Source organism: Misgurnus anguillicaudatus, chromosome 7 (assembly GCF_027580225.2).
Source record: "Misgurnus anguillicaudatus chromosome 7, ASM2758022v2, whole genome shotgun sequence".
NCBI classification, from domain to species: domain Eukaryota; kingdom Metazoa; phylum Chordata; class Actinopteri; order Cypriniformes; family Cobitidae; genus Misgurnus; species Misgurnus anguillicaudatus.
This window is the reverse complement of record NC_073343.2, coordinates 15,704,959-15,731,503: the sequence shown is the minus strand read 5'-3', so window position 1 is coordinate 15,731,503 and position 26,545 is coordinate 15,704,959. Positions and strand designations below refer to the sequence as shown.

General features: G+C 38.4%; 1 protein-coding gene and 1 long non-coding RNA gene across 2 annotated transcripts in view; one reads left to right on the top strand and one right to left on the bottom strand.

Moving 5' to 3' along the window:
• The first annotated feature begins 2,753 nt into the window (after window positions 1-2,753).
• Window positions 2,754-26,545, top strand: part of gnmt (glycine N-methyltransferase) — a 97,518-nt gene continuing 73,726 nt past the window's right edge. Inside the window, 1 exon segment of the mRNA XM_073869470.1 lies at window positions 2,754-3,109. Coding sequence (XP_073725571.1) covers window positions 2,904-3,109 — 206 coding nt within the window. The 5' untranslated portion in view covers window positions 2,754-2,903.
• LOC129442095 (uncharacterized) lies at window positions 10,369-12,039 on the bottom strand. The gene is made up of 2 exons (XR_012370520.1): window positions 11,360-12,039; window positions 10,369-10,581 (listed from the first exon to the last, which is right to left on the bottom strand). It is a non-coding gene; the product is annotated as an uncharacterized lncRNA (long non-coding RNA).

Sequence of the window (26,545 nt, the reverse complement as noted above, 5' to 3'; positions counted from 1 at the left end):
TATTTTTAAAATAACCTAAAAATAACTTATACAGAACGTTATTTTTTGGTTATTTTTTGGTTATTTTTTTGGAACCATAAAATAACGTTCCCATAACGTTGCAGGGTGGTTATTTTTAAATAACCTAAAAATAACTTATACAGAACGTTATTTTTTGGTTATTTTCTGGAACCATAAAATAACCCAAAAAGAAACTTATTCATAACGTTCTCTAATGGTTATTTTTTGGTTATGTTTTTTTTTTAGGAAATTAAGTGAATGCATAATTAAACCCATCATTCCTTTAGTGTGCACGTCTAATATGCGCGTGCTTGTCTGCACGAGCTTACCGCCTTCTTCACGAGTACCCGCTTTATCTTGTGCTCAGGAAAAGTCGTTAATTTAAAAAATAACGGTCCTTTCGTTTTTACCTGAGAGACTAACATTATTTTAGCGGTTCTTTTGTCTCTTTCTTGATTTAGTAACTTAAATATGTGAGAAGAAATATATATACGAGTGATTTCCAATCGATTTGAGGAGAATTTGAGGAGAATATAATGTTAGAAACTTTTTATTGTTGTAAAAACGGATAGCCGACTAACTGTGGTAAGATCTTTTAACCTAAAGTGACTGATTTATTTGTCATTGCGTTTTAACTTCAGAGTATAACATTCTAGCGATTTCTTTTTTGTTTCTTCATTAGTAGCTTAAATATGTGAAAACGAAAATATATTTTAATTATTTCCATGAAGACAATATGAAGTTAGAAGCTTTTGATTATTGTAAAAACTGAGAGAGAGATGCTGATTGTTGTTACTTAATAATGGAGAGGCGGCTGCTGTAAGGTCTGTTAAACTAAAGTGAATTAAATGTTTATATATTTTCAATAAATATCTGTTTTAAGTCTTCTTTATTGTGTTGAAGTCACTGGTTATTTATATATTTGATAAAATAGAATGTTATCTAAATACATAATATGTGATGTGTTGAGGTATTTTTATATAAAATAACCTGTGTTATATAATGGTATAATATACTAGTCAACATTTGAAGTGGATCCAAAAGGTTTATCAAAGTTGTCCTAAGACAAGAATGGGTATTAGGGATTGGTTTTATGTAAACTTTTATTAAAGGTTTTGATCCACTTCGAATGTTGACTAGTGTATTTTAATAGACATTTTTTCCAGTAATAGCATAATTTAATTATTATAGATTTTGTATTAAATAAATTATTTTATTCCTCCTTATACGGAAATGTGTTTTACTTATTTTAGATAGATATTATAGATAAAAACACAGCATGGGATGTACTAATAGACGTGCCGTACTTTTGTAAGCCTTCACTTCTTCACTGAGGCTGGAGTCTTGAGCTCTGCGCGCTCTGTCAGTGCGTGCACGGAGCCGCGGCAACGCGCCCTCGCGCCCTGGGAGATCATTTTTCACTCCATGTCAACTGTGCATTTTCCAAGGTTTGTTTTTGTTTAGCTAGGAAAGTTTTCTTTACAGAAATAGAACGTTATTTTTATGTTATTTTAACGTTTTCCTAACGTTAGTTTTTGGTTCCCATAACGTTATTTTCCAAGGTTTGTTTTTGGTTAGCCAGGAAAGTTTTCTTTACAGAAATAGAACGTTATTTTTAGGTTATTTTAACGTTTTCCTAACGTTATTGTAACGTTTTCCTAACGTTATTGTAACGTTTTCTTAACGTTATTCTAACATTTTCCTAATGTTAGGAAAACGTTAAAATAACCTAAAAATAACGTTCTATTTCTGTAAAGAAAACTTTCCTGGCTAACCAAAAACAAACCTTGGAAAATAACGTTATGGGAACCAAAAACTAACGTTAGGGGAACGTTTTGAGAACCAAAAACTAACGTTAGGGGAACGTTTTGGGAACCAAAAATTGTTAGCTGGGTATTAGCTGTTTTTTCCAGCAGGGTAGTCATAACAAACATAGCCCCTTATGTGCAGTTTTACCGTAAACAACAAACAAACAAAAACAACTTCACACAAAGATCAATTAGACAAATAAATTCTTTATATGGTGTGTCATTCACCACAAATAATTATTAGTCCATGGGTTTAAAAGTTTGTTACTTGAAATCAAAAGAAAAGAAGAATTTCAATAATCAAAATAGAATGAAACGGGCAATAACTTCCCCTAAATACAAAAAAGTCATGAATAAGTAGGCTACGGCAAAATAACTGAAATAAGAAAAACTATGGTATGTGTGAAACTTTGTGAGACTGGGTAGCTTATTTTGAGTGCGAGTAATGTCAGGGAAGATTTAAAAGTTGAAGGGAGTGGTTCGTAGTGAGAACTTGAGATGACCTGACATAGAACCCGCTCGCTCTGCCATAAACATCATTGCGGAGATACACCAATACATCGATTAATTCCTCTCTTTTTTCTTTTTTTTTTGATTAATTCCTCTCTGTCCACTGACTGCAAAGCATGACCTGCGTCTCCAGCGCAATGTTCTAGGAACCCCGTTGCAGTCTCAAACATTTCCGGAAACGATAGCCTACAGGGTTTTTTGTTGTTGTGATAAACAATTTAAGATTAACTTAGTCAGGGTAGCCTACTTTTAAAATTTACAAATGTATAATTTTCTACATAATTTTCATATGATCATATCAAGCTATGTAAAAATATGATGAAATACAGGTCCGTGGGCGTGTCATACAGTCTAGGTTAAACCACTGGTTCAAGTTATCACACGTCTCACCCAAACGTAATACGTGAGAATATAAGCACGTCTGATTGGTCAAAAGTTTCCCTTTAACCCAGACGCGATATAGATGTCATCGAAAACCGTCGAAAGTACGAGTAAATAACAGTCAATCAAACAAACCAATACGGACCTGTGTATTTAAAATACCAAAGCAGAGCGTCTTTAATCAACATCGTGTTACATTTCATCATGGTGGATAGTGTTTACCGCACGCGATCTCTTGGTGTAGCTGCAGTCGGTCTTCCTGACCAGTATGCAGACGGAAAAGCAGCAAAAGTGTGGCAGCTGTACATCGGAGACACTAGGAGCAGGACGGAGGAGTACAAGACCTGGGTGCTGTCCCTGCTCAGAAAACACGGGGTTCAGAGAGTGCTGGATGTAGCCTGCGGCACAGGGTACGACCTTTATAAAACTTGTTAGCGCGTCTGAATGAATAGTCTATGGAATTAACTTATACCTTAAACTTATACGTTTTTGCAGAAAAAAACTCTTTCAAGCTAATTTGATTAACTGTCTTTTTACAGAAGTAACAATTGTATATACATAAAATACCTAATGTATTTAACAATATATGATATCTTGCTTGAAAAACTGGTAAATGTATATTAACCATGCCACATAGACAATGAATTACCCTAGTCTGATGATGAACAAGGGCTATAATGTCTGTATGTAATTGCATTTGTGATGCTATTACAGTTTTTTTCGATTGCTAAACGACAGTGGCACAAGTGGAGTCACATGTGCAAAACTCTAACTACAGTCTGCACAGCCGCAGTTCATGTGGACCAAACTCTAGTTCGTTTTTCATTGCTTGAACACAGTTTTCAAAACTCTACACATTATCCCATGACTTTAAACACAACCTGCACATCACTGTGGATTTACAGCACTTTGTGCAAATGCTAACACACTGCTGTCAAAACTGTGAACCCAACATTCAAAACAGAATTGATTTCAGCCTTGTGCCTTTCAAACACTGCTGATTGCAATTTCATATAAATATAAATTTCAATTTCATATATATGTGTCATATATATATATATATATATATATATATATATATATATATATATAAAATATTACCTTTCATATAAATATTTTATATATAGGATTAGCCCCTCAATTATTTGTTTGAATTACAGTATGTACTTTTAGTTTCTACCTTTTTTCTCATTACTGTAATTCCGTAAATTACTACAGACTACAGAAGCTATCTGTCGCTTTTCTGTGCTTTTACTGCTTCTATTAATGTAAAGCTGCTTTGAAACAATTAAGTATTGTGAAAAGCGCTATATAAATGAAATTGAATTGAATTGAATTGAAGCAAACTGCTAATTTTCATTAACCTTAAAGAATTATAATGTTCTAAAAAAATTAATAAATCATGTGATAAATCAATCAATAAATAAATCATTATTTTAAGAAAACATTACTATGTATGAAGTCACTGAAATTGTTGAAACTGTAAAGATAAAAAATTAGTATTTTCTGTATTGGTGTTTGATACTAGTGTTTTTCCTCTCAGTGTGTTATCTCAGTGAGGGTTGTGCATAGTGTTTGGCTGCACTGAGCTGTTTTGAGCCATGTGTTAAGAGTTGTGCTCAGGTTACTTTTGGTAGTGCAGACTGTAGTTAGAGTTTTGCACATGTAGCTCCAGTTGTGCTCACTGTCGTTTATCAATCGAAAAAAACTGTAATATAAGAGCACTCAGGCTTATGGGTTTTGTGAATTGTTTCCATTTGCTTAAAATCCTAAAAAAACACTACAGTTTAACTTTAAAGCAAACAAGACAGTGATCCCTGACGTTGTGCTCAGTGGCCACAGGAACAGATAATCCATTAAGTTATAGATTGGTAGCTCTGTTTACTCTGCAGTAACTCCAACTTCTATAATCTCTGATGTGAAGCACAAAGGTTGTGTTTGCCAGTTAGATTCTAAATGTTGAAACCATTCTTGTTTTTCCTTGCTACCTACAGCTGTATTTTGACCTTTGTTTGCAGCATAGCTATTCTTTCATCACCATTTTTCAATATTTACTATGTTCTTACTAGGGATGCATATCAATTAATCGCGATTAATCTATAGCAGAATAAAAGCCCCTGTGTACATCATATATGTGTGTGCACTGTGTATAATAATTATGTAAATATAAATATGCACACATGCATGTATAATTTTAAGAAAAAAATATATTTATATATTAAGTATTTATTTTTATATATAATATAAATTATACACACATATACAAATGTATATACACATGTAAACATTGCTTAAATATATACATGCATGTGTGTGCATTTAACTATACAAAGTTATTATACACAGTACACACACATATATGATGTAAACAAAAACTTTTATTCTGCTATAGATTAATCGCGATTAATTGATATGCATCCCTAGTTCTTACCTAAACTTAGACAATTTAATACCTATTAGAGCTGGGCATGTATGTGTCTCATCAGTAAAGCCGGTTCGGTGATTAGTAGTAAATCGCCATTACCTGCTTTCAGATGGAGCAGCATTTACTACACATAGCCGTATTTCATTGTGGTAACCCAGCAAACAATTTTTGGTTCCCAAAACGTTCCCCTAACGTTAGTTTTTGGTTCTCAAAACGTTCCCCTAACGTTAGTTTTTGGTTCCCATAACGTTATTTTCCAAGGTTTGTTTTTGGTTAGCCAGGAAAGTTTTCTTTACAGAAATAGAACGTTATTTTTAGGTTATTTTAACGTTTTCCTAACGTTAGGAAAACGTTAAAATAACGTTAGGAAAACGTTACAATAACGTTAGGAAAACGTTACAATAACGTTAGGAAAACGTTACAATAACCTAAAAATAACGTTCTATTTATGTAAAGAAAACTTTCCTGGCTAACCAAAAACAAACCTTGGAAAATAACATTATGGGAACCAAAAACTAACGTTAGGAAAACGTTAAAATAACCTAAAAATAACGTTCTATTTCTGTAAAGAAAACTTTCCTGGCTAACCAAAAACAAACCTTGGAAAATGCACAGTTGACATGGAGTGAAAAATGATCTACCACCAAGGGCGCAAGGGCGCGTTGCCGCGGCTCCGTGCACGCACTGACAGAGCGCACAGAGTTCAAGACTCCAGCCTCAGTGAAGAAGTGAAGGCTTACAAAAGTACGGCACGTCTATAAGTACATCCCATGCTGTGTTTTTATCTATCATATCTATCTAAAATAAGTAAAACACATATAAGGAGGAATAAAATAATTTATTTAATACAAAATCTATAATAATTAAATTATGCTATTACTGGAAAAAATGTCTATTAAAATATTATACCATTATATAACACAGGTTATTTTATTTAAAAATACCTCAACACATCACATATTATGTATTTAGATAACATTCTATTTTATCAAATATATAAATAACCAGTGACTTCAACACAATAAAGAAGACTTAAAACAGATATTTATTGAAAATATATAAACATTGAATTCACTTTAGTTTAACAGACCTTACAGCAGCCGCCTCTCCATTATTAAGTAACAACAATCAGCATCTCTTTCTCAGTTTTTACAATAATCAAAAGCTTCTAACTTCATATTCTCTTCATGGAAATAATTAAAATATATTTTCGTTTTCACATATTTAAGCTACTAATGAAGAAACAAAAAAGAAATCGCTAGAATGTTATACTCTGAAGTTAAAACGCAATGACAAATAAATCAGTCACTAGGTTAAAAGATCTTACCACAGTTAGTCGGCTATCCGTTTTTACAACAATAAAAAGTTTCTAACATTATATTCTCCTCAAATTCTTCTCAAATCGATTGGAAATCACTCGTATATATATTTCTTCTCACATATTTAATTTACTAAATCAAGAAAGAGACAAAAGAACCGCTAAAATAATGTTAGTCTCTGAGGTAAAAACGAAAGGACCGTTAATTTAAAAAATCTTCCTGAGCACAAGATAAAGCCGGTACTCGTGAAGGCGGCAGTAAGCTTGTGCAGACAAGCACGCGCATATTAGACGTGCACACTAAAGGAATAATGGGTTTAATTATCCATTCACTTCATTTTCTAAAAAAAAACATAACCAAAAAATAACTTATACATAAGGTTCTCTAATGGTTATTTTTTGGTTCCAGAAAATAACCAAAAATAACCAAAAAATAACGTTCTGTATAAGTTATTTTTAGGTTGTTTTAAAAATAACCACCCTGCAACGTTATGGGAACGTTATTTTATGGTTCCAAAAAAATACCCAAAAAATAACGTTCTGTATAAGTTATTTTTAGGTTATTTAAAAATAACCACCCTGCAACGTTATGGGAACGTTATTTTATGGTTGCAAAAAATAAAACCTAAAAATAACGTTCCCAGAACGTTATTTTTTGGTTCCCAAAAAAATATAACCAAAAACTAACGTTAGGGGAACGTTCTGTGTTTGCTGGGAAATCGCCTCCAATATTGTATGCGATTTTGCCTAGCTTCTCGGTGAAATACGGCTACCCATTCATTCCTTAGGATTCAAACAGGGATGAATTTAAAAGCCACCAAACACTTCCATGTGTTCTCTATTTAATAAAGAATGTTACATGAGTAGTTACACAAGTAAGTATGGTGGCACAATAGTGTTGTCACGATACCAAAATTTTTGTTTTGGTGCTGATACTTTTTCAGTACTTTTCCTAAAAAGGGAGAAACATTCTCAAATCTCATTGCTGTGCTTTATTTTAAAACAGGGACAACATTCTAATCATATAACACACTAATAAATGAACATATGGACAGCAGATATATTAAACATTTAAACGAAATGTGAAAAACATCTCTATGCAGTGGTTATAGTGTTAACTGCTAACATTCAACCATAACATTACCATAATTAATAGGAAATAATGAGCCTAAATAATAACCTAATGTTATCAAGTTGTGATATATGGATAAATATAGGCTAATGTTTCCTGTACTTCAATGTCTGATTTATCTGTGGTTAACTTTATTCAATTCAATTCAATTTTATTTATACAACGCTTTTCACAATAGTTAAATTGTTTCAAAGCAGCTTTACATTAATAGAAGCAGTGAAAAGCACAGAAAAACGACAGATAGCACAACATAATACACGATAGCATAAGCAGTAAAATTTGCTGCGGCTATGACTCGACATTATAAGCGAGCGTATTACTAATGTAACATCTAGAAAAGCCCAAGAAGGCTGGCTCCCCGGGGAAATAAAAAAAGTCCTAGGAGGGAAAACCCTTGGGAGATATATATGTATATACACACATATAAACGGATAAGGAGATTAAGCGGGTTCTGCCGGTGATCGTTGGTCAGGCATCAGCTGGGCATCACGTTGAAGGACGGCCAGTAGATCAGAGGTGTGCCAACTTTCACATCTACCGGAACTGGGTCTGTTTGTCTCATTGTCCTCGGGGTCGAGGACGAGACAGGGAGAGAAAAACAAAATCATATTAGCGTAGGGGTTCAGTAGGTTCAGTGGCAAACGGGTCTATATTGCATACTATTTACAAGACCACGAGAAAACGCCAACATCGCAACCTGACCATACGTGTCAACCCGTTTGACTAAGGCTGGAGGCCCCACTGTCGTCGTTAATGCAGGTTCAGTGGCAAACGGGTCTGTATGGCATACTATTCACAAGACACACGAAAACACCAAAATCGCAACCCGACCATACATGCCAACCCGTTTGACTAAGGCCTGAAGCCCCATTGTCGTCGTTAATGCAGGTTCAGTGGCAAACGGGTCTGTATGGCATCCTATTCACAAGACACACGAAAGTGCCAAAATGGCAACCCGACCATACGTGCCAACCCGTTCGACTAAGGCCAGAGGCCCCACTGTCGTCGTTAATGCAGGTTCAGTGGCAAACGGTTGCAAACTATTTAATGAAATTCATTTTGTAGTGTTCATGCAGATAAGGTTTTTATTTATTTATTTGGTTGGTCTGTGTTATGACCGTGAGTGCTTTGTATTATATATTATATTTTTTATATTATAATTATATTTGAGTCCATAATTTCTTACAAGGCTTTTCACAAATACAAATCCTTTGCGTAGGTCTGTGCTCTTTAAATGCTGTAATATAATAACCTAATATAAATAAATCACTGACAAACATGCACATGCTCTGATTATAATCATATTTATCTGATGTTTTGTATGCTTTATGTAAGCAGCTTGCAAATTATTAACGTTATTTATGAAAGTTATTTATGCGGTGGTGCATGCATGCTTAGCAACGAAAGACGCTCTGGACAGCGCCCACACGCTTTGAAGATGAGGAACACTGCGCTGTCACGTTTTCCGTGTGGTTTTATGGTGCTTTTCCATTGCATAGTACCCCACGGTTTGGTTTAGTTTGGGTCGGGTCAGCTTACTTTTAGGAGCTTTTCCATTGGGTGCAGTACGTAGTTCCCGATACTTTTTTTTCGTACCACCTCGGTTGGGGTTCCAAGCGACCCGACCTGATACCAAACGTGACGCGAAAACACAGTAGATCACTGATTGGTCTGAGAGAATCGTCACTACTAGTGTCATCGCTATAATGTAAAAGATTAGCTTTACCTTTACTGCTAGCTTGCGGTGTCTCGACCAAACATGTTGTCATCTGTGCTCTGCTATAAGTTCCCAAACCACAGGTTGAGAATCAGGAACACCATACCAGTTTCTTCCAAACTTGCAGTTTGTGGCGGAACATTCACGACGAGCACGTCAGCATTATATGCTTAAATGCAACTTCAATGAGGCTCAGCGGAGTGCGTCAACTACTAGGGGTGGAACGGTACACAGAAGTCCCGGTTCGGTTCGTACCTCGGTTCAGGGGCCACGGTTCAATTCACTTTCGGTACAATGGAGGGAAAAGCAAAACAAAAATGAAGGCGGCATTTTTTTAGTACTTAAGATAATCTTAAAAACATAGGTGTCCTTATCAGTGTTATTTTGAGATGTCATGAATATGAACTGAAATGCATTTAACATACTATCTCGTATTTCAAAAATGTATACCACTTTAAGTAATCTTGTACTCATCTTTCATACAAATATGGGTTCAAATGTATTACAAATGTTACCTAAATACATTTTAAAATTACATTTTGGCCTTATTTCATATTAACCCTCTGGGGTCCGACCATTTTGGGACACTGTCAGAGGTTCTGACATGCTCTTACATTTGGTCTTTTTTCAGTTGCTTTAAAACATAATAATGGCAAGTGTCTCATACCACTGTGTTCAGCACAAACTGGGCTAAAATATTATATGAGCTACATGTATGTACATGTTTGTATTTTTGAGAGAAAAAGGTTTATGCGTGGTTTTTTAAAAAGCTAAAATTTTGAGTCACTGATATAAGTCCACAAAACCCATACTAAACATGTTTTAACAAGACTTTCCTAAACAGAATCTAGTAGTCTAGAGTTTTTTCTTTAAAATGATGTGAAAATCATCCTGCCTACTCATTCACATAAACCAGTATATTTATTTAGAAATTGTAAGACACTTTTTGTTTAGAGGGGCCGTATGCGAGAAGGATTGATTGACAGCTAGCAAACAAAGGCTCGCATAATGAGCTGCATAATGAGCTGCATAATGAGGGAGGAGGGAACTACAGTAAAGAATGTGAGGACAAATGAACATGTTTGTTTGAGGTTTATTAAGAAGTTAACAATATAATCAAAATAGAAATGAAGGTCAGTAGGACCCTATTCAAAAACTTAACTTGTATAAGAAACTGATAAACAACAGAGCTGTAAACTTCATGTGGCTCATGTTACCATACAACTTTATGTCCAAAGAGTGTGAATATGTTTTTCCACTTCATAGTTTACTGATGAGAGGGATGCAGACCTGTAAGAGAGTTATGAACAGCTGTTAGCATAAATTGTCCACAGAAATACCCTTACATACATAACTGATGGGTAAATGATAGCACTTGTAACGGTGGTCGCCTAAACTCAATATACTGTATAAAAAAAACTTGGCCTAGGCGGGTTTCGAACCCGGGTCTACCGCGTGGCGGCCTAACGCACTACCGCTGCGCCACCATTTGGTCACGTGATTAGTGTCTTTCACACACCTAGGTAGACTGGCCAAGGTAAATTTATAATTAAAAAAAAAAAGGCGAGTCTCCGTGTAAACAACGCGGAGCTCATAATAAAACGGTGTCGCGTGTAAAACGCAATGTATGGAATGCGTTGCATGTAAACAATATCATATTACAGTAGACCCCCCCCAGTGCAGCATTACTCAAAGTTGCCATGAAGGATACGAAAGTGTCTACTGTACAGCATGTAACAATGAAATCCGCCATTACGTGATCACGCGTACTCGTTTGTAAATAAGCATGTAAACATGGAATCTTACAGCACACACTTAAAAGACACAGCAGTGCAGCATAACTCAAAGTTGCCATGAAGGATACGAAAGTGAATAACTGTGTCTAACACTGTACAGCAAACAATGAAGTCCGCCATTACGTGATCACGCGTAAGTTACTCGTTTGTAAACAATGCGAACGTTTTTCAATCCGAGGCGTGCAGTCTGTTGAGGTTGCTTATGTAGGCTGAACCGCACAAGCCATAACATATTACATGATAGCAAATATAAATGAAGACAAATGACTTACAGTTTCTTCAGGAATATATCCGCCTCCATTGCGCCTTCCATTGTTCTTCTTCTTAGGTAACTTTAAAGATAAACGCTTCTCTTCCTCAATGTCCAGACATAAATGAAGATATTCCTCACGTGTGTGTATAAAGTTTATAATCCAAACATGCGCTAAAGTCTTTAAATCTTATCAAACATTACGCTTTGCTCTGCTGGTTTGAACAGCTCGTCTCTTCATTACCATGTCAACAGCGTGTGGGCGTGACCGCATTAGAGATAATGAGCTCAGCTAGGAAAAACGGTACTCTCTTTACTTCAATGCAGATTATATAAACAGGAAATATTTGTTTTTGATAATAATTAGCTTGTTTAAAAGTAGACATTTCAGGCTTTCTTTGGATATGTGTATTATGTTTGTGTGACGAGTATTCGCGGAGTTTCAACTAATTTTTGTAACGTGATTTGAGAGACAGCTGGCGGAGACAGAAATGTCTGAATGAGCACCCTGTTTATTTTCTTTATTTGACAAAAACACAAAGATCTGTTGTTATTGTGAATGTACACTAATTTAAGAGGACCCTTCAGAGTTTCAAATGATGTCAAACACGTAAGTGTTTGATTATTAATGATGGAGTATTTTAAGTTGATTCTGCTATGATAAGGAGAAAACACGTCAAAACGCGTCCCCGCGTTTTTGGACCCCTGGGGGTTAATGTACTAAAGAACAAAAAATAGGCTTGTAGGATGAATTAATAGGTGTGTACGACTTCACGAGTCGCTGCAAGAAACGACAAGTGGATGACGTCAGAGTAAAGCGAGAGCGATTTGAAATCAGCTTCCTCCGCAAGATTTCTCGCGGTACTCTGACCCTGATGGTGCTGCGTAAAGTTGAGCACAATTTAAAAAAGCAGCTGAACTCGACAGAACTGCGCCTCGTCCATTAATTGTATATTAGCAGGACAATTTATCTCCTACTTCTCAGCATGAGAAATACAAAGTGTGGCGTGTGAGCGTGTGAACTGACTGAAATGCGTGTGTGTCAAGGTGAATGCGTGAGACTTGAGAGCCCCGATTAGATGTATTTCCACTCACATACCTAACTGTATGAACAACGCCGACGCACAGTCCTCGTCTTTTCCACCACTCTCTCGCCTGTACTATTGTAACTGACTGGAAAACTGAAGGTTTGCCAATCTTGCGATCTTAAAGAGGCTGGTGGAGCGTCTAACTCTTGTGGAACACCACTTGCCATCCTCGCTATCGCTGGTCACTAACTGACTGGACCGGCGTCGACCTGACAAAAAACTGCAGAGTGCCAGAATGTAGACGGGCTCTGATAGAGCGCATGCATGGGCAGAGCTCGGCTGCATCGGCGCCAATCAGAGCTTCAGAGCTAAACCGGGGCAACAGATTAGCTGTCCATAAAGAACCCGCGGATCTAACAGTAGTTCCGCATTACATTAATTATTTTGCACACAAGTTTTTTTTATTTTCATACCGTGTATTCTCCGTTTAAATTCATGCACCGAACCATGACCCCGTACCGATTCGGTTCGAAACGAATACATGTATACAACTACTGACGCCACAGGGGTTTAACAGAAACTGTCATGAGAGATAGAGGTTACGTTAGTGATAAACGCGATGTGCAAACATCTATTTGTGGTGGCCAATTTTAATTTTGTGGCGGACTGATAAATAAATAAATGTATGGGAATGTACAAGGATGCTCTCACTTGTTTGATGTCACATCATTAGGCATCGCAAATATAACAAAACGCCTATAATCCCTCCCACTGCGAAGTGATACCAAACTCGATGGAAAAGCTAACCACGCCAAAGTGAGGTGAGCTGACCTGACCCAAACTAAACTAAACCGTGGGGTATTATGCAATGGAAAAGCACCATTAGATGCGACTTGTGAAGTAAATGTGATGCAACTGTATATGTGCTCGGCCACCGGGGCTCTTCTGGAGCACTCATTCCATCGCCGCCTATTTGCGTTTTATTGTAGCACTTCCATCCGTGAAACAAGTGAGGAACCTTTTTGGGGTTATAATGTTTCCAGCCGCGCTGAAAACGTGTTCTGATGGTTTACTGGTAGCGCAGATTGTTACTTTTTCGCAACTTTGAGAACGGCCGTTTCTCACTCCGAAGGCTGCAGCCTCCGGAGGTCGCAAATGTCATCAAGCCTAGTTTATTTCAGTTAACTGAGTTACATTTGCAAGCCATAAGCATCGTTATGACAACCGTCAAAGCCCTACGGGGGCCACAGTATGACCTGCGTAAGGAGAAAAAACACAGACGTCCACGTGAGGCACTGGAAGCGTGCGTTGCACACCAACTTGAAATGCGTCACTTACAAATCGATACTATTAATGTAGGAACCGTAACGTTTTTAATTTCTGAGAATCGCGGTGCCTTTGAAATATCGGTGCATTGTGCAACACTACGGCACAAAATAAATTTTTTTTTAAGATGATAAAAATGAGAACTAGGGCTGCACGATTCATCGAAAAAGAATCACGATCTCGATTTATACATAAATGCGATCTTCATTTTAAATGGCATCGATTTACTTGCATACAGTATTTCCCTGTATTCAGATGCTGCGTTCACATGTTCAGTATTTACATTACAATCCAAGATGCTATAATATCAGTCAAACTTGCTAACACACACTCATACAAGGTAAAACTAAACCCTATTCATTCACCAATCAGACCCGATCGTTTCTCTCCTCTCTCATCTCATTTGCGGCGTTCCGCTGTCACTCGCGTGACGTATAACAAGGGGGCAGACCTAAACACACGCTGCGTCCCCAACCGCCTCCACATACTATATAGTAGGTGAAGTAGTGCTTTTTACATACTATATAGTATGGAAGTAGGTGGCTTGGGACGCAGCAACAGTCTTTTACTTGGTGGATTTGGAGCGGCAATTTTCACAAAAAAAAAAAGGGGATAAACAAGCGTCACTGTGGAAAATCATGGTGGTGACGGAGAAAGTGACGATGCAACAACATTGGTTTCGAAAGAAGGCAAGGAAATTCGTTACCTCCGTACGTTTCTAAATCAGAAGGCTGCAGCCTCCGGAGGTCGCATCTGCAGGCTGCATACGTCATCAAGCCTGGTTCTTTCAAGTTAACGGAGCATTACATTTGCAAATTATGAACATACTACAACAATATATTTAACTAAAAATAAAAAATAAAAAGTAGTCAACTTTATAACGTTAATTGTTAATATACTGAAATTATGATGCGCAGCTTAGAAATGCGACCTCCAGAGGCTGCAGCCTTCAGATTGAGAAACAGACTCTGTGTCACCACCACAAGTTCCCAATTAGAAAGGGTTTTTAACACAAAGGGAACATTGTAACATATCTGCGTTTCTGTCTGATGCCTCAAAATGTTGATTGTTTTGTCTTTTAAAGGTTTAGTGTTTTTAAAGTTTTAAGGTTGACTAGATCAATAGTACAAAAAGCACAGGTGCTATTTAACAGCTAATATATTTTAAATTACTCTAAATTTTAAGGGGTCTAAAATAAGGAGAATAGACTTTTAAAAGAGACGTTATTATAACTGAAAGTCCTGTAACACATTTTTTTAAAGTGCATAATAAATGTTTTTGTAAAAATTAAAAAGGGAATCGGGTGAGAGAATCGGGATTTTAATTCCCATGATTCACATTTTAGCATGAATCGTGCAGCCCTAAATTGAGAACTATATTGTATGGCGGAAAAATGTCCGTCAACATTACTGCGCCCGAGGTCGAAGTGCTGCAAATTAAGTGCTTTTTCGCCGTACAATATAGTTCTCATTTTTATCCACTTAAAAAATCGCCACGTTTTATGTATCTTTCTTAGACACTTAACAATGCTTTTACCAACTTGTTTGCTGCATTTGCGCATCTCTCACTCTGCCCTGGGGACTATTTGATGGCGTCATCAAAGACACTTATTGTTTGGCAAAATTTATTCGGCCTTTTCATTTGTTCGGCGGAACGAATAATTCTGGTTCCCGAACATTAGATTAATCCGTAGTTAACTCTTTTCCCGCCAGCATTTTTCATGATTTTCACAAAAGTTGAATGCCTCCCAGAAAATGCTCTTCTTTAAATATATGAAATAACAGACCCTCTGCTTTAAAAAAAAAAGTTTAATCCGTGATACTTCTGGGTTCTATAAGTTCCGGAAGCGCGCCACCTGGTGGATAATAACGGTGTTCCAGATTGACGAGATAACTTGTCCATGACGGGGAAAGAGTTAATGGTTAAAGTTCATGAATCTTGTTTCTTTACAATCCACAACTTTATATTATTGGTCATCTTACAGTATCTGTGCATGTTTTCTGTAGTTTATGGTTTTAAGAACCGTCAGTGTTGTTCCTAACATCTATAGATTTTGCTTAATAAGACTACATTTTTAATAAGACTACATGTAACAACGGATTGATTTGAGTTCATTTTAAATTTAAATTCATTAAATTCAGTGTTAAAAAGATAATAGTTTGAATTCCCCAAATACAGCATTGTAAACTTTTGTTCTTAAAGGTCCCGTTCTTTCTGTGTTTTCAAAGATTTGATTTGTTTACAGTGCGCAATATAACGTGTTCATGTTTCACGTGTAAAAATTTTTTTGACACAATTTACTTATCTATATTTTGCATAGGCCGTAAAAAATATGGACGTAGTGTCCATGACTTCACCCATTTGGTTTGTGAAGATGTTTTTTAAGCTTAAAGTAGGCGTTGCCTGTCGTCACCATCTTGGCCGCGCGTCACCGTGAATCACTCACAGAAAATCGAAAATGGGTAAAGAGGCTGGACATGGGTGAGGAAAACCACGCCCGCCTAGCTCGATTCGAGTGACAACAGTGGCCGTTCACCCCTTACTCAAGTGGCCACGCCCCTAATTATGCAGAAGTTTAAGGCTTAATATACTTTAAACAGATGAGTTACAAAAAAATTCACAGTTGTCATGAATGGCAAAATTAGCTAAACAGACCAAAAACACTTTTTGTAACAGGCTGTAAACATTATTTTTTACTGTAAAGTTGGGCAATTTTAAAATGGTTGTCTAAGGGAATTGACTCCCTTTTGGAGCTAGCCTCAAGCGGCCAGTCGATGAATTGCAATTTTGGGGTGGTTTCCCGGACAGGGATTAGCTTAAGCCAGGACTAGACCTTAGTTTAATTAGGAAATATAACTAGTTTTAACTAGGGGTGTGACGGTTATTATATAACCGTGAGACCGACGGTTATAGTTGAACACCGTCATTAGAACTCTAAAACCGACAAAACCGTGTTATTAAAATATTAAAAAATATATATCATAAAGAATGTTAAAATACTAATTAAAAACACTTGTCAACAGTCTGTGTTACACGCCCCACCATGTTATCACGTCACGGAATAAAAAATACAGAGCGGAGCAGACCAGTCACTGACAACGCGCTGACATACAGGAGAGACCAGGGCACTTTTTGGTTACTTTTGAGATTAAACATATTAAACAAAATCTCACCTTTCAAATCATCTCTTCCTTCTATTTAATTTATAGAATCAAATAAACATGAACGCCCATAAGATGTTTTAACCGCGGAAAGGCTCCCCCCGCTTTTCAAGTTCAAGTCCTCCCATGTTATCTACTAACTCTCCTGAAAGCACATTCACTGCTAGTTGTCTTGCTGTTAATTGTAAATAAACGTAGAGCAAGTAGCTAATCAGTGTCTAGTTTATTCAAATGCTGGTTTCACATCGCAAGCATGAGCACTGAGCAGCGCGTATGCGGAGAACGTTTGCCGCGCGTGGCTATGGTGCTTTTACAGCGGCTGCGTTTGCAGCGCATATATCGCAGTTTAATAACAGTAACAATCTCAAGTTCACATTACCTTATTTTACATGCATTTATGAGCAAAACCTCTTCAAGACGCTTTTTAATCCACATTGTTTTTGTGCTGTTCTGGTCCGTGTAATGACAGATATAGACACAATTATAGACATTAAAAGCCCATGGCACAAATCTGTTTCTCTGAAGATTATTAAGATAATGATAGATAGAGGATTCATTTATGCTGGGCAGAGAGTGACAGCGCAATCTTTTATGGAGGACGAGGAGTGCAAAAATTAAAAATAAATAAATAAATAAATACATGTACAAAGAAATATATAAAACAAACATAAATAAATAAATACAAAAATAAATATGCAGAGAAATATAAAAAACAAACATAAATGAGTATTGCAACTTTGATTTCTTTATTTTTGTATTAAAATATTTTTAAAACTTTTATTTATTTCTGTATTTAATTATACATTTTTATTTATTCTTTTATTCATTTCCACATTTATGTATTAATTTATGTATTTATGTGAACATTTTAATTATTTTTTTACATTTATTTATTTCTACATTTATTTATTTAAACATTTATTTATTTCTACATTTATTTTTTCCACATGTATTTATTTCTACATGTATTTATTTCCACACGTATTTATTTCTACATTTATGTGCCTAATATGTTAATGAGGAGGGGGCGTGTTTTTATTCAGCCGTAGCAATGGAGCACAGGGTGGCAATGCTACAGTAGTGTATACACACGTGTTCTGAGGCCAAAACAGTCACATCTTTTGCTCTTACAAAATGACACGCAAGAGAAGAGCGTGGACGTGATTTTGAGTGTAGTGCAAGTGAAATGAATGTTGAGAGAGGTGGGCGAAATGGCAAAAATCACAGTTTAAGTAATTTAATATCACTGTTTCTGTATGTATTTACAGGATAAGCTTGCATATTCTTTACCCCGAACATCGCGTTACAAACATCCGTTCGGGATTCTTGCACACATTACAGAAACCAAGTCTTTAACAGGTCTGGTAACAGACAGTGAGACACGATAGGGTGTGCACATGAAATACACTGATCATATAATAAACGCCATATGCAGCTGATAGATCATTGATAGAGCTTGATGTCAACGAGGTTTGTGCACGATAAGGAGAAAAAACACTTTCACTGATGCCCACAAGCATATTGAATATTGCGTTTGAAACGCGTCTGAAAATCACTTTAACATTCGCGTTTCTTAATTTTGTATGAACAACGCGTGATGTAGGCGGGAGTATAATCCATAATATCCAAATAGCGCTGTTATTTCAGTGAGACATGATAACAGCAGGGTACCAGCGAAGTGACTGACTGCTCTGTGCACTCACTCTAGCTCCCTGGTGGGTGGGAAAATTCAAACTGGAGGTGACGAAACGGTTAGTTACGTAACAACGGAGCTGAGTTTGAACTCGCGCAATTTGAGACTCAAGGCAGAGGACATTCAGAAACGTGTATCTCACTCAAAACAGCATGGATGGATTTTTTTCCAAGTTTGTATGCGTGTGGGAGCATCAGAGACACAAAACTACAGACCAATCTCAAATCTTCCTTTCATAGGCAAGATCATTGAAAAAGTTGTTTTCAATCAGCTAAACAAATTCTTAATTTCTAATGGTTACTTTGTACTGTGGCGTGGTCGGAAACCAGATTGAAAAATGTCAGAGTCAGCACTCATAAAGATAATAAATGATATTCGCCTCAATACAGACACAGGCAAACTATCAGTGCTGGTGCTACTCGACCTCAGTGCTGCTTTTGACACTGTCGATCACAACATACTTCTTGACAGGCTGGAAAACTGGGTCGGCCTTTCTGGGGTGGTCCTGAAATGGTTCAAGTCATACTTAGAAGGGAAAGGTTATTATGTTAGTATAGGTGGCCATAAATCTGAGTGGACATCCATGACATGCGGAGTCCCGCGAGGCTCAATTCTTGCGCCACTCCTGTTCAACCTGTATATGCTCCCACTAAGCCAAATAATGAGAGGGAACAAAATTGCCTATCACAGTTATGCAAATGACACTCAGATCTACTTAGCTCTATCCCCTAATGACTACAGCCCCATTGACTCCCTTTGCAAATGCATTGATGAAGTTAATAGTTGGATGTGCCAAAACTTTCTTCAGTTAAACAAAGAGAAAACTGAAGTCATTGCGTTTGGAAACGAAGATGAAGTTCTCAAGGTGAATGCATACCTTGACGCTAGAGGTCAAACAATGTGTGATTCTGGAGTCTGACCTTAGTTTCAGTAGTCATGTCAAAGCAATAACTAAATCAGCATACTATCATCTCAAACATATCGCAAGAATTCGATGCCATTGTAGATGATAAATTGCGAAGGGATTTTTGATATTTCAAACGCTGTTCCCATGGCAATGCGTCAAACTTTACTTTCATTTTCAGGCATATTTAAGCACTTGGCATGCACTTTGGGTGCCTTAACATGCTTGAAAACACCAGGAATTTGGCACGGACCTCAAAGTCGTCGGCCATTTGGACTGGGCAAACGCTGGAACACGGGTGTGGCAGTAGGGCTCTGTAGCGCCCCCTGTAATGCAAAAAATATTAGTGCACAAATCGGGCAAACATGTACGCACATGTACGAGAGTTGGTAAGTATATAGATCCCATCCACCCGAACAACTTTCACAATCAAACCTATTAGCTCCGCCCAACAGGAAGTCGCCATTTTGGATGGTTTCAAAAATGCATACGGTGAACTTTTGAATACTCCTTCTAGGGGATTCATGGGATTGACACCAAACGCGGTGATCATGATGCCGAGACATTGTACTTGCTAAATTGCAAAGGGATTTTTGATATCTCGAACGGTTCTGCCATGGCGAGGCGACAAATTCATGGCGAAATCAGAGAAACAGGAAGTGTCTAATATCTAAGGTAAAAAATGTCTTATTGTGATGACACACGGGGTGTTTGTTCGTCTGAAGATTCTGATTGCATCGATGTGCCTATTGTGAGTCTCGGGTATAGCACCACCACCAGGCGCCAGGAAGTGTTGCAGTCACAAAGGTTGATTTTTTTTGACAGTTCCATGTGATGTTCTTTTAATACTCCTGGGGTGTTTGTTCGTCTGAAGATTCCGATCGCATCGATGTGCCTATTGTGAGTCTCGGGTATAGCGCCACCAAGGCCCCAGGAAGTGTTGCAGTCACAAAGGTTGATTTTTTTAACAGTTCCATGTGATGTTCTTTTAAATACTCCTCCAAGGATTTTCATGCGATTGACACCAAAAGTGGTCAACATGATGATGAGACATTGTTGATGACAAATTGCGAAGGGATTTTTGATATCTCAAACGCTGTTCCCATGGCAACGCCCCAAACTTTACTTTTATTTCAGGCATATTTAGGGCTCTTGGCATGCTTAGATTAACCTAAAAGTTGGCACACACATCAGAGTTGTCGGCTTTTAAGTGTGGACAAAAAGGTCAGACATAGGCGTGGCTCACTAGTGCCCCCGTTTGTCTAAAATGTGGGGTTTCTTTTACCTACAGTCCCCAAATGGGTCAGTAACAACATAAAATAGTCCACTGATATTTACCCACTTGATGCACTTGCCCACCGTGCATCGTTTTCTCGGAGGCACCGTGTAGCGGTAAATAAACGTGCGAGGGCCCGCCATCGCTGCTTGCAGCTATATTTTTAGGGCCCGAGCACCGAGGAGCAGGCCAAAATGGCCTGCACCGAAAAGTGCGAAGCCCTATTGGTTTTGCTCAAATTTATTTTTTATTTTTTTTCACACTTTTGGGCATTTTGGGTGCCTTAACATACTCGAAAACTCTTGAAATTTGGCACAGACGTCACAGTCGTCCGTCATTGCGAACGGGCAAAGGCTGGAACACGGGCCTGGCACGGGGGCTCTTTAGCGCCCCCTGTAATGCAAAAAAACCATTGATGCACAGATCATGCAAACATGTACGCACATGTACGAGAGTTGGTATGCATATAGATCTCATCGACCCGAACAACTTTCGCCCTCTAACATTTAAGCTCCACCCAACAGGAAGTCAGCTATTTTGGATTATTTAAAAAATGCATACGTTGAACTTTTGAATACTCCTCCTAGAGGATGCATGCGATTGACACCAAAAGTGGTGAACATGATGTTGAGACATTGGACTTGCTAAATTGTGAAGGGATTTTTGATATCTTAAACGCTGTTCCCATGGCAACGCGTCAAACTTTACTTTCATTTTAAAGGCATATTTAAGCCTCTCAGTTGCATGCAGTGAACTTTTAAATACTCCTTCAAGAATAATCATGCGATTGACACCAAACGTGGTGATCATGATGCCAAGACATTGTAGATGATAAATTGCGAAGGAATTTTTGATATCTCGAACATTGTTCCCATGGCAACACGTCAAACTTTACTTTCATTTTAATGGCATATTTAAGCCTTACAGTTGCATGCAGTGAACTTTTAAATACTCCTTCTAGGGATTTAATGCGATTGACACCAGAAGTGGTCAACATGATGCCGAGACATTGGAGATTACCAATTGCGAAGGGATTTTTGAAATCTTGAACGCTGTTCCCATGGCAACGCGTCAAACTTTACTTTTATTTCAGGCATATGGCTCTTGGCGTGCTTAGATTAACTTTAAATTTGGAACACACATCAGAGTTGTCGGCTGTTCAGTGTTGACAAAAAGGTCAGATAAAGGTGTGTCTATTTAGTGCCTCATTACCCCCCCATTTGTCTAAAATGTGGGGTTTCTTTTACCTACAGTCCCCAAATTGGTCAGTATCAACATTAAATAGCCCACTGATATTTACCCACTTAATGCCCTTGCCCACCGTGCATCGTTTTCTCGGAGGCACCGTGTAGCGGTAAAAAACGTGCGAGGCCCCGCCATCGCTGCTTGCAGCTATATTTAGGGCCTGAGCACCGAGGAGCAGGCCAGAATGGCCTGCACCGAAAGGTGCGAAGCCCTATTGTTTTTGCTCGGATTATTATAAGGCCCGAGCACCGAGGAGCAGGCCAGAATGGCCTGCACCGAAAGGTGCGAAGCCCTATTGTTTTTGCTCAAATTATTATTTTTATTATTTTTTTTATTTATTTATTATTATTTTTTTTCAACACTTTTGGACATTTTCGGTGCCTTAACATACTCGAAAACTCTTGAAATTTGGCACAGACGTCAGAGTTGTGCCTCTTCACAGAAGGCCAAAGGCTGGAACACGGGCGTGGCACGGGGGCTCTGTAGCGCCCCCTGTAGTGCAAAAACAAACAGGAGTGCGCAGATCGGGCAATCTTGTACGCACATGTACGAAAGTTGGTACACATATAGATCTCATCGACCCGAACAACTTTCGCACTCTAACCTTTTAGCTCCGCCAAACAGGAAGAACTTTTGAATACTCCTCCGAGGGAAAACATGGGATTGACACCAAACGTGGTGATCATGATGCAGAGACATTGGAGATGCTAAATTGCGAAGGGATTTTTGATATCTCGAACGGTTCTGCCATGGCGAAGCGACAAAGTCATGGCGAAATCAGAGAAACAGGAAGTGTCTAATATCTAAGGCAAAAAATTTCTTATTGTGATGACACGTGGGGTGGTTGTTCAGGAATATTTAAGCCTCTTGGCATGCTTAGATTAACTTCAAATTTGGCACACACGTCAGAGTTGTCAACTGTTAAGTGTTGACAAACAGGTCAGATAAAGGCGTGTCTATTTAGTGGCCCACTAGCGCACCCGTTTGTCCAAAATGTGGGGTTTCTTTTATCTACAGTCCCCAAATGGGTCAGTAACAACATGAAATAGTCCACTGATATTTACCCATTTGATGCACTTGCCCACCGTGCATCGTTTTCTCGGACGCACCGTGTAGCGGTAAAAAAACGTGCGAGGGCCCGCCATCGCTGCTTGCAGCTATATATTTTTTTTTTAGGGCCCGAGCACCGAAAGGTGCAAAGCCCTATTGTTTTTGCTCAGATTATTATTAGGGCCCGAGCACCGAGGAGCAGGCCAGAATGGCCTGCACCGAAAGGTGCGAAGCCCGATTGGTTTTGCTCGAAGTTATTATTAGGGCCCGAGCACCGAGGAGCAGGCCAGAATGGCCTGCACCGAAAGGTGCGAAGCCCTATTGGTTTTGCTCGAATTTATTAGGGCCCGAGCACCGAGGAGCAGGCCAGAATGGCCTGCACCGAAAGGTGCGAAGCCCTATTGTTTTTGCTCGGATTTATTAGGGCCCGAGCACCGAGGAGCAGGCCAGAATGGCCTGCACCGAAAGGTGCGAAGCCCTATTGTTTTTCTTAGGATTTATTATTTTTTTTTTTTTTTTATTATTATTTTTATTTTTTTTAACACTTTTGGGCATTTTGGGTGCCTTAACATACTCGAAAACTCTTGAAATTTGGCACAGACGTCAGAGTCGTCCGTCATTGCGAACGGGCAAAGGCTGGAACACGGGCGTGGCACGGGGGCTCTGTAGCGCCCCCTGTAATGCAAAAACAAACAGGAGTGCACAGATCGGGCAAACATGTACGCACATTTACGAAAGTTGGTACACATATAGATCTCATCGACCCGAACAACTTTCGCCCTCTAACATTTTAGCTCCGCCCAACAGGAAGTCCGCCATTTTGGATTGTTTAAAAAATGCATGCCGTGAACTTTTGAATACTCCTCCTAGGGGATTCATGCAAATGACACCAAACGTGGTGATCATGATGTCAAGACATTGGACTTGCTAAATTGCGAAGGGATTTTTGATATCTCGAACGGTGTTGCCATGGCGAAGCGGCAAAGTCATGGTGAAATCAGAGAAACAGGAAGTGTCTAATATCTATGGCAAAAAATGTCTTATTGTGATGACACGCGGGGTGTTTGTTCGTCTGAAGATTCCGATCGCATCGATGCGCCTATTGTGACTCCCGGGTATAGCGCCACCACCAGGCGGCAGGAAGTGTGTCATTTACAAAGCTGGATTTTTTGACAGTTGCATGCGGTGAACTTTTAAGTACTCCTTCTAGAAAAATCATGCAATTGACACCAAAAGTGGTCAACATGATGCTGAGGCATAGTAGATGATAAATTGCGAAGGGATTTTTGATATCTCGAACGCTGTTTCCATGGCAACCTGTCAAACTTTACTTTCATTTTCAGGCATATTTAAGCCTTACAGTTTCATGCAGTGAACTTTTAAATACTCCTTCTAGGGGATTCATGGGATTGACACCAAAAGTGGTCAACATGATGCTGAGACATTGTTCTTGCTAAATTGCGAAGGGATTTTTGATATCTCGAATGTTGTTCCTATGGCAACGCGACAAATTTTACTTTCATTTTAAAGGCTTATTTAAGCATTACAGTTGCATGCGATGTTTTTTTAAATACTCCTCCTAGAATGTTTATGCGATTGACACCAGAAGTGGTCAACATGATGCTGAGACATTGTAGATGCTAAATTGCGAAGGATTTTTGACATCTCGAACGCTGTTTCCATGGCAACACGTCAAACTTTACTTTTATTTCAGGCATATTTAAGGCTCTTGGCGTGCTTAGTTGAACTTTATATTTGGCACACACATCAGAGTTTTCGGCTGTTAAGTGTTGACAAAAAGGTCAGACATAGGCGTGTCTGTTAAATGGCTCACTAGTGCCCCTGTTTGTCTAAAATGTGGGGTTTCTTTTACCTACAGTCCCGAAATGGCTCAGAAACAACATTAAATAGCCCACTGATATTTTACCCACTTGATGCCCTTGCCCACCGTGCATCGTTTTCTCGGACGCACCGTGTAGCGGTAAAAAAATGTGCGAGGGCCCGCCATTGCTGCTTGCAGCTATATTTATTTATTTATTTATTTTTTTTATTTTTTTTTCAACACTTTTGGACATTTTGGGGGCCTTAACATACTCGAAAACTCTTGAAATTTGGCACAGATGTCAGAGTCGTCCGTCATTGCGAACGGGCAAAGGCTGGAACACGGGCGTGGCACGGGGGCTCTGTAGCGCCCCCTGTAATGCAAAAAAAAACATTGATGCACAGATCGTGCAAACATGTACGCACATGTACGAGAGTTGGTACGCATATAGATCTCATCGACCCGAACAACTTTCGCCCTCTAACATTTAAGCTCCGCCCAACAGGAAGTCAGCTATTTTGGATTGTTTAAAAAATGCATGCGTTGAACTTTTGAATACTCCTCCTAGAGGAATCATGCGATTGACACCAAAAGTGGAGAACATGATGTCGAGACATTGGACTTGCTAAATTGCAAAGGGATTTTTGATATCTCGAACGGTTCTGCCATGGCGAGCCGACAAAGTTGTGGCGAAATCAGAGAAACAGGAAGTGTCTAATATCTAAGGCAAAAAATGTCTTATTGTAATGACACGCGGGGTGTTTGTTCATCTGAAGATTTCGATCGCATCGATGTGCCTATTGTGACTCCCGGGTATAGCGCCACCAGCAGGCGCCAGGAAGTGTGTCAGTCACAAAGCTGGATTTTTTTGAAAGTTCCATGCAATGTTCTTTTAAATACTCCTTCTAGGATTTTCATACGATTGACACCAAAAGTGGTCACCATGATGCCAAGACATTGTAGATGATAAATTGCGAAGGGATTTTTGATATCTCAAACGCTGTTCCCATGGCAACGCGTCAAACTTTACTTTCATTTTAAAGGCATATTTAAGCCTTTCAGTTCCATACAGTTAACTTTTAAATACTCCTTCTAGGATTTTCATGCGATTTACACGAGAAGTGGTCAACATGATGCCGAGACATTGTAGATGATAAATTGCGAAGGGATTTTTGATATCTCAAACGCTGTTCCCATGGCAACCTGTCAAACTTTACTTTCATTTTAAAGGCATATTTAAGCCTTTCAGTTCCATACAGTTAACTTTTAAATACTCCTTCTAGGTTTTTTATGCGATTTACACGAGAAGTGGTCAACATGATGCCGAGACATTGTAGATGATAAATTGCGAAGGGATTATGATATCTCAAACGCTGTTCCCATGGCAATGCATCAAACTTTACTTTCATTTTTACACATATTTAAGGCTGACAGTTACATGCTGTGAACCTTTAAATACTCCTCGTATGGGATTCATGCGATTGACACCAGAAGTGGTCAACATGATGCCGAGACATTGTAGATGATAAATTGCGAAGGAATTTTAGACATCTCGAACGCTGTTCTCATGGCAACGCGTCAAACTTTACTTTAATTTCAGGCATGTTTAAGGCTCTTGGCGTGCTTAGTTGAACTTTAAATTTGGCACACACATCCAGAGATGTACTAGGGACCCAGACTTGAGTAAAAGTACAAGTGCTCTA